Genomic DNA, 9601 nt, shown 5'->3' with positions numbered 1-9601 from the left:
ACTTTTTATTCATTTTTAAAGAGTTTAATAACGTAAACTCAAAACTTGTAAATCAATAATTTAAACACACATTTTTCTTTTAATAAAATATCGAAGAGTAGAATAAATTGTATAAAAAAATTTCTTTCTATTGTGCGTGTGACTATGTTTTAAGTAACATTCAAGTAGTATACATGTATATTAAGAATTCAAAGAATTCTTAAGATTTATAAAGAACTAAAATGATTCAAATTATATAATTCAAATTATATAATTAAGAAAAGAAATTTTCGATACATTCCGAAAATCTCTAACAATTTACGAAGATATATCTAAACAATTCCGAGAGTCTTCCCTCACATCGAGCACTTCAAACTTAGATACCTATTAAGCATTGAAGTGTCTAACACTTCAATTTGAAGTGAGCTTATGGCTTATAAAAGCTTGTTTTGTCGAGATGATAATCAGTTTAATTACATATATAATGTTTCATGTTTCTTTTTACCTATAGATTCTTTGATGAATTTTTTTTTTCTTTCTTAATAAAACTGCAGAAGGTTTAATAAATTTTAGTTTTTATAAGCGATCGCGCGCGAATAAAGAGAATTCCGCAAATTCTCTTCTTCAAAACTTATTTTTTCTTTGCTATCATATAAATTCTTTGGTCAATTTAGATACAGCAGTTTAATTCTTTTTTTTTTTTTTTTTTTTTTTTTTTTTTTTTTTGAATACACACTGAGAAAATGTATATTAAAGTTCAAAAAATCTAATTTCGACATTAATCTTTTCTAGTTCTTAAAAAAGTGTGAATTAGACTATTACTGTATCGAGTATATTATTTTCACTGATAGTCGCACACTCCTCCGATTGACCTCGCGTATCGTTGACAGACGCGAGATTACAACGACTGGACTTCGTCGGGATTGTACACGCGTGATTCGTGACCGCGGGGCATCTGGATCAGATCTGATTGCTGTTCACAATGAGCTTATTATCCCCTAAGAAGCTAGAGAAATCTTAACGGCTAGACCCGATCTTAACTACTTCATATACGCTATCTATATATATATATATATATATATATATATATATATATATATATGTGTGTGTGTGTGTGTACGCTGCGCTCATAGGTACAGTATGGCTCCTAATGTGATTACCTCTAAGTGTCCTAAGTAGCCTAAGTCCTACCTGTCGGTGAAAAATGTCACTCGCGTCACTCTCGTTTTGCCGTGCGCGCTGACGGTAATAATCCTCACGGTGCATCACCGGGAGATACCTGTTAACGAAAGTAGATCGATCCTTCTCTTCTGAGAACCCTGAAACGGAGATAGTGTTGCCCGATGAAGCGAGAGTTGTCCGAGAGGATTCTTGAGTAAGCGTGAAATAACATACGATATTAAATGTCGATTCTGACGATTGGCTGAGAGCAAAGGCGAGATAACGCGAATAACATATCGCGATGAAAGTTTCTGTGAACGTTATCACAGAATTATGAGCAAACGAGAGAGATCGAAACGGGAAAAAGGAGAGATAATTACAAGTGGATATAAACGAATGACGCGTGATTGACGCGATGACGGGTATTCTCCTCGCTGTATTCGTTGGATTTCGCCTCTCAAGAATCGATCTCGTCGACGTCGCTGGTTGATTAAATCAAATCCGACGGAAGTAGTTGTAAGTGGCGTAGAAACTACGTACAACGTGATTGAAAAAGTGCTAAAATAGCGATTGGCTTTTTCCTATGATTCGCTCTTTTTTTTCACACCCCCTCTCTTCTCTTTCTCTCTCATTTTCACTCTCATTCATTCTCTTTTTCCTTCTCTCTTTCGTACATGTATACACTTTATTTCTCACTCACGCTCTCTTTCTGATGTCCCTAACTTCCTCTTTGTTTGTCTTTCTTCCTACATATCTTGTCACTCACGCGCGATTACGGCTTAATTATTACAAAGATGGTTGTACAATAATATAATATAGACTCTGTATTAGTTACAATAATATCGTAGCGTCCTACACGTCATGTCCGGCCTTCATCTGTCGTCATTAATCGCGAAAATCTGGAACTAATTAACCGAGTTCCTTCGAATTAACGCCTTCACGTTTTTCTAAACGCAACATCCTCCTTGTTATCACCATTTTCTCGAGCGTGCTGCCGCCGCATATATGTGTCTGCGTGTGTATATCTTTGTATATATGTTCGTGTATCTTTATTGCTTATTGCTTAACATTAATGTTTACGTCAAATGGATCGCCGAAGAAATGTCGCCCGCGCGCATCCCGTCACGATTAAGCTAATGCTTTTAAGAGACAAAGAAATTCGCGTCGATCACACTGTGCATTTAACAGTTAAAGATATTGCACGCGATCTTTATTCTCGGCGGATAAAACTTAGAATTATAGGCGGACCACACGTTTGCATCGCGCCTAACGAGATGCTAATGAGACGAAAATACAGATCGCTCGTCCGTCTATCACGCGAAGAGGCGCGTCGCAGCGTGCGATTTCTCGGCGGCTCCTCTCGACGGATGAATAACGAAAAATGTGGTGAGCCGTGAGTCCATCTCCCCGAGGAAGAGTACCAAATAACATCCGGAAATGGAGTTTCATCTCGTTTAACAATCTCTCGAGTCTCCATATAAAACCCTCGGGGTCACGGTTCGATGAAATAATATTACACATTTGTTCTTATCAGTTAAAGAAGTTTCCATCGTGTGCCGATATTTTACGGGTTATTATCTTTATTCTCATTTATCACTTTTAATTAACTGCTCTCGCTCGGTTGACTCGTCCTTGCCGAAGGACTAGCGACTCACCGACCATCATTTTCCCTTCATCCTTCGCGGCGATATTTCGTGAAGACATGCAAAAGTCCACTCGATCCATCGAAGAACGATAGCGTGACGCTCGCCGCGAATATTACATGTAATTTATCGATATAATTAGTACGCGTATCGTCAATTAATCGGTATTTATTGAGAGGGTACATGCCCGAAGATGAGCAAAGAAATGAGCGTTCGTCCGGCGAAGAAGATATTTACGTAAGTGCTCTTCCGCCTTTTTTGCACTTGTCGAGGGTATAGTCTTTTCATATATGCAATCCTTCCTCTTTCTTCGTTTTAAAAAGTAATTCGATCGTATTTTTCACCGGCTAGAAACGATAGGATTTCAGAACGATCGATCCTACGAATCCTTTATTCTCGATCGAGATTTGCGTCGCGATACCGATCTTGTGATATGGTCTTACCATAAAAATTGCTTAATAATTTCGTTAATTTCTTCGCCCGATCTTAGTGCCTACGCGCTACGTCCGGTAAAAAAACCTACACGCCAAGGAAAACTCGCGCTCGAGCTTTTCTTTCTTCGATCGCGCACCAAATCCGTTGGAAATTCAATTAATTTCCACTGATTTCTTGGAATCTCTTTCGTCGACTCTTCGCGAGATGATCCATCGTATCCTTCTTTTTTCATCGTCGCTTACCCGTTTCGTTTTCGTTGACGATGCAAGAATGTCACTTCGAACGCGAGTTTCTCCCGACAGCTAAAAACTAACAGGAGCTCGAGCACGATTGTATGAACCGGTCAATGGCTTCTTCCTCCCCCGTATCCTTCTCATTCACGGTTTAAAATCGCACTCTGTCCTTTTTCTCATAGATTGACCCGGGCGTTCGATCAATCGATCGCGTCGCGTCGCGTCATGGCCGATCACTATATCGCGAATATCTCTTACAACGATCACTGAGTGTTCGATACCACTGTCGAAATCGATTTTTAACTGATTTGAATTAATTGTCGCGCTTTCGATTAGAATCACCTGAATATCGCGGCAGCACCCATCAGCAGAACGATCGTCAGGTACGTCGATCGGCTGATCCTCCCGCCGTTCGTTTCCATGCATTGACCTGCAATCATAGAAGGTGACGAATTTTTATCACCATACATATGGTGTGTAATTTCGTGCACATGTGTCTATGTGCGAGAAAGAAGCGATATATGTCTAGTCTCGATTAAGCAGCGATCACTTTCTTTATCTTATAGTCAATCAATCAGCAATATCATTTTTCATACTTGTACAAAATGCATATTTACATATATTTACTAAATACTTCTTCTTCGAAAATATGCATTGAATATAAAATTAGACACTTTTGAAAAAATCTTACAAATGAAATTTTACTCTTGCTAAAATTTTATTGAATTTAATCATCTTAATATCTTTTTTTAAAGTAACATAATAATCTCTAATTTCGATCAACATAAATTTTGCAATATTTTCAATTTTTAATTTCAAATTTTAGGAAAGATTCCGTATTGTCAAATTAAATTGAAATCACAAGACCGTCAGTAAAATGAATGACGTAATTCATATAAAGATAATATATCTATCACATTTAATCGTTATTTCGCGCATCTATATGAGATAGCCCTAGGTCTAGCGACGCATAATTCAACGTTTATCAACGCGCTGTCGCAGTCTGTTTGTCACAGAGAGCTACGCGAATGTCGCGCTAAATTATATACGCGGCTGTCACGTACCCTCTCGCGACGAGATTTCGTGCGACGCAACGGATGACAATCGCTGAGTCTGCGATTTCGATTGGATGGCGCAGCCTCCACGTCACGAGCAAGTTATTGGAGTATGTTGAATGTTTTGCGTAAGAACGGAAAATTTTGTCGCGCCTTCCACGTCAGGCATAGTCGCGATAAGTTCAATTTAAAAAAAAACATTATCTTATGCTATATATTTATGAAATTGATTCTTGTATAATATTTAATGCATATCCCCAGAAGCTTGTTTTACACACTATCTTATATATTATTTCTGTTTCTCGGTAATCCATAAATTGAAATAAATTTTGAATGATATAGAAAGTTTTACGAAACAAATCGAAATGAACAATATGAGACACTTCTTTATTTTTTATCGTATGTAGACTTTACGTAGAAAAAATGATAAGAAGTTTATTAAATGGACAATAATATGATATTATAGCATTCAAAAGAAAAACGGTATCTGTTTTCAATTTTATTTTTTAACAGTTTTCAATTTCATTTTCTAAATTTTCCGGACGCTAATATTAAAGTTGTATATCAGTAACGTATATAAGTTTTTAAAAATCTTCTAAATAAGATTTTTAAAATAAACTTAGCATTATTTTTATAGTAATCGATTTTTTATAATAATATTGTCGGTACTCAAAATACTCGATAAAAAGATATCAAAAAATTTAAGATTATTGTGCACATACATTTCTAACGTAATAAATTTTGAATACATATTACGTACATATATTGCATACTCGTTCTTAGTGTTTCCGCAATAACGCTAATCTGGGATGAAATGGCGCAATGACGGAAAGCAAGAGGATTGACGAAGGTTGCCACTTACCGGTGCTGGTAGCGTTGAAGGCCAACATCGGCGCGGGCGGCGGGATGCCTCTCTGACATGCTATGGGACTGGCAGTCAAACTGACAACTCCGCCGCTCTCTTTGTACATGAAGCACAGTCTATGGCTGTTTCTGTAGGGCTGCGCTCTATTGTTGCCCTCGCTGTTCGACCACGCTGTTCTGCGCGCCAACGGGGTGGCGATCACGAACTGCGTGCCCTCAGCGTCGAACCATCTACCGTGGCAAGAGTAGGCTGGAAGGCAAACAGAGAAAGCACGAGGCTGCTAGAGAGACCTTAGCATGGAACGGGGCAAGAGAGGGCTTGATTTGAGAAAGTTTCAGGATAATAACAGCTGGGCGCGTCTCGACGGCCGTTACCCTTCGAGTGCCATTATTCCCCCGAAATAAACTTCGAGGCGATGTCGAGGGTCGAGAGAATATCTACGGGACCGAAAAGCCTCTAGTCTATATGGAACAGCGGAGGAGGGAAGCGGACGTGCCTCGTGGTTCTTTTAAATATTTCGATCTTAACGTAACGAAGGAAGGCGAGCTCGAATACCATTTCGACCGTCGTAATGAAGTTGTGACATTATCGTGATTGATAAACGGCGCACGAGGCGCAAGTTTTGGCCGCGCGCGCCGTCTGCGACGCTTAAATATTGTCACTTTAATACGGAAAGACGAATTCGTCATACTGTCCCCAGGTAATATTTTCATAAGCGCGCTAAATGTAGTGTCGTGTCTTTGGCGAGCTTTATTGCTAACATTTACTTAATTAATATTAGCTACGCAAGTTCTCAGAAGAGACTCTTTATGACTATATATATTTCATAGACGGTTCTTATCTCTTTGTATACTCAAGACGAGGTATGAGTGTTGATCTTTTCTTCTAATATCAAAAAACCAGCAGAAGCGAGACACGTCGCTTATCTATGCGAATAACTCTTAAGCACATCAATCATGTTTTCTATAGATATTCAATCGATATTAATGAAATTGCGAGAAAAAGGTAGCTGTGTAATATTCCTTAAAAGATTATACATATTTGCACACTTTTCAATATATAGAGTGTTTCAAATTTATCGCGCAATCTTACAAATCCTCTGAATCCGCGATCTTTCTATTCAATCTGGAATTTAATTTTTTTCTTAAAAAAAGTAACAGAGTAACAGTTTATATATATGTATATATATATATATATTGCATAAAATTTGTAACAAATAAGGATTGTAATAATATATTGAAAGTATGATTTTTAATAAATTTGAAATTAATGTATATATATATACATATTGAAGTAATTGAAATAAAATTAAAATAAATTAAAATAATTAAAATTGTTAAAATTGAATTAAATTATAAAAATAAAAAAAAAACATTTCTCGGCAAATAAATATAGAGGTACGAAAAGATAGTAAAATCTTGTTCTTCTCCAAGATTTTTGCCAGAGTAAATGATCGGCTTTGACCAACGTTTTTCTAACGTTTCTCTAAAAGGACGCTCTTTAGTTACGTCAAATTCTCTACGCTCAAGATGCCTTGAAAAAATAATCCTATCTACGCTCTCGCTTAAGGGGCAAGCACAACATAAGGCTCTCGGCATGACGCGGTAAAGGGGAAGAAAAGGTAGATAATTACCGGTGATAGCGTCGTCGTCGACGCAGTCACTTTGAAACTCCATTCTGTCCGCTGTGGAGCAGCCCACGGTTAAGGTCCTCACCTCGGAGCTGCACCTCGAGTCATCTTCGTTCCTCTTCTCCCTTCTCTCCGGGATGTTATCATCCCTCTCGCGTTCCTCAAGCTCCCTCTTCATCCTTAAAAGATCCTTGTAGGTCATATAACCTTTGTCGGCCGGACTGTCCAACGCGGATCTTTTTCGCGGCGGGCTTTCGGCCTCTAGATAATCCCCGAAATAATCATCCTGCACCTGAAGCGAGCTGGAGCTCCAGGTGTCTTCCACGAGCCAGAATCGTTTGATCAGATCCGCATCGTCCGGCCGGAAGTCTTCTATCGGATATCTTCTCGATCTGTTCATCTTATCTCTCGAGTTTATCTCGTCCATAATTTCTCCACCTTCGCTGTTGACCTTCGCGTATTCAATCTCTTCCGAAGCGTGTTCCTCGAAGCGGCCGACGGCGCGCGACCTTCTTGTCTTGGAGCGCGAACTCTCCGCAATATGTTGCTCCGAGTGGTCGCCTGACCTTCTGATCTTCGAGCGCAAGGTACGCTCTCGCAAGTCTCGGAAGGTATCCTCCAGCTCGGAGGATCTCCTCGACGAGGTGGCGGTTTCCTCCAGACTATAGTCTTTGTGACCCCGATTGCCGCCACGATTCGAACGCGCCCGCCGGCCCATCCTTTCGTGGATCAAATACTCGTTGTTGGCCCGTCTCTTCTCCACCTCGTAATCCAGCTTGCGGCCCCGCCGGTCCTCGATCCTCTCTTGAGCGTGTCGCACTTTTTCACCGTCGTGACGAATGGGCAGGGACTCTTGCTGGTGTTGGCCTCTGCGGCTCTCGCGCGTATTCCGTTGATTCCTATTTACGTCTGTCACCGTGAACTTGCCCAAGTACGGACAGGTGCGTGGTTCCGGAGAACTCGCTGCAATAATAAACAAACTCGAATGTTAGTAAGCATCGGGGAATTCCGCCTTGGAAGAGACACGCGCGCGCGAATCGAAAGAAATATAAAATTCCAGGAAATAAATATTATAAAAATAGATAATATGCTTTATACATATATACACATTGCATAATCCAGGCGATCAGCTGATATTCAGAATATTAATATTACTTTCTAATTTGTGTATTTGTGAATTTAATTGTATCAGTTGTATTTAAAAAAAATAATTATGTATAACAAATTTTTAAATCTAAAGTATTTGAATTGTAAAGTAAATAATTATTGTAACGACATAATATCCAAAATAATACATACATTGTGATTAGAGAATTTTATACAAATATGCATAAGAATAAATTTACAGTATTGTGTTAATGATGTAAAATATCGCAGCTCCTTCATTTGAAACATTAATATAACAGTTTTAAATAACTCGCGATGTACGATTGTATTTTATATTTACGATATAGCGGTTTAATTTAACATGCGAGATACATAAATAGTAAAAAAATGGCGACACCATAAATGTAGAAAAATGTATAAACATTTATCGCAGACATAAAATGATATTTTTTATCAAACCATTTTGTATCAAACCAGTTTATCAGACCAGTAAAATATTGTGTGAATAATACAAAATTACAAATGTGCGTGATATATATTACACGCTCGTGATGATATATCTATCATTATTTTATTAAAAGTTATCTATACGCATAAATACTAATAGACAGAACTGGCATCGTGGATAAAAAGAGTCGCTGTAAATTAATGATCTTATCTACGCAAGTAAAGTACCGATATGCCCGTAATTTCTACGGCCTAAGAAGAAACTTTGAAGTTGAGTCTTAAACGGAATTTTAAATGTCGTAACTTTAAAAGTTGGGACAAGAAGCTCGGCGAAGGTTATCGATTCCTGCTAATGATACTTTCTTGTTAGTGAGAAAGTACGGTATATTTAACCTGAGAGAAAAAAAGTTCTCTGAAAAGAGCCGCGGATGTCCGACTCTATATTCGCATAATTATATCTTATGTATTTTAAAATACAATAGTTGAAAATATTATAATATGTAATGGTTTGAAATTTGTATAGAACTTATGCTAGTCACTTTTCCGGGGTAGTTAAGTTAAAGTAGTTATACAGTAGTTATATACAGGATTAGCTCACAAAGAGCGAGCGTAGCATTATTCTTCTCTCAAATCTTTCAGGAAATTCTGTATTAGATTTTAAAACTTTATTAGATCGTAGAAAAGGAGAAAAAGGAGGCCAAGAATCTCTGAGAGACCCAAGAAAGCAGCGGAAGACGGCGAATGGCTATAACAAGAGAGAACGTAAATCGACCATAGGCAGACACAATGCGAACTCTAATGAGACAAATCTGATGACGCACCCTCAAGCCAAGGGTGCCACCCTCCCTTAGCCTAGCGAGCTGTGCATTATCGTTTTATCTCGATACCGAGCCTTCGAAACTCGTAGACTAACGATCGCGAGTGTTTTGTCCGCTTTCTCTTTTACATTTTACATATACAATACGTGCTTCGGATTAATTGAAACACGATACACAATGTTGACGAAAAAAGGAAAGAAAAAAGCATACCGATTATGCTGTAGGGAA

At 38.3% G+C, this 9601-nt stretch overlaps 1 protein-coding gene across 2 annotated transcripts in view; it reads right to left on the bottom strand.

The window, feature by feature from the left end:
• Positions 1 to 662: 662 nt before the first annotated feature.
• The window catches only part of LOC115244919, a 239805-nt gene continuing 230866 nt past the window's right edge, over positions 663 to 9601 (bottom strand). For both annotated transcript variants that reach the window (XM_029822936.1, XM_029822943.1), the window contains exons 10-12: positions 7005 to 7964; positions 5369 to 5620; positions 663 to 3881 (exon numbers count right to left, since the gene is read on the bottom strand). In XM_029822936.1, the coding sequence (XP_029678796.1) occupies positions 3790 to 3881; positions 5369 to 5620; positions 7005 to 7964 (1304 nt within the window). In that variant the 3' untranslated portion in view covers positions 663 to 3789. The remainder of the gene's footprint in view (positions 3882 to 5368; positions 5621 to 7004; positions 7965 to 9601) is intronic.

Source organism: Formica exsecta, unplaced genomic scaffold, assembly GCF_003651465.1.
Source record: "Formica exsecta isolate Colony F162 unplaced genomic scaffold, ASM365146v1 scaffold122, whole genome shotgun sequence".
NCBI classification, from domain to species: domain Eukaryota; kingdom Metazoa; phylum Arthropoda; class Insecta; order Hymenoptera; family Formicidae; genus Formica; species Formica exsecta.
This window is presented reverse-complemented; position numbering and strand designations above follow the sequence as displayed.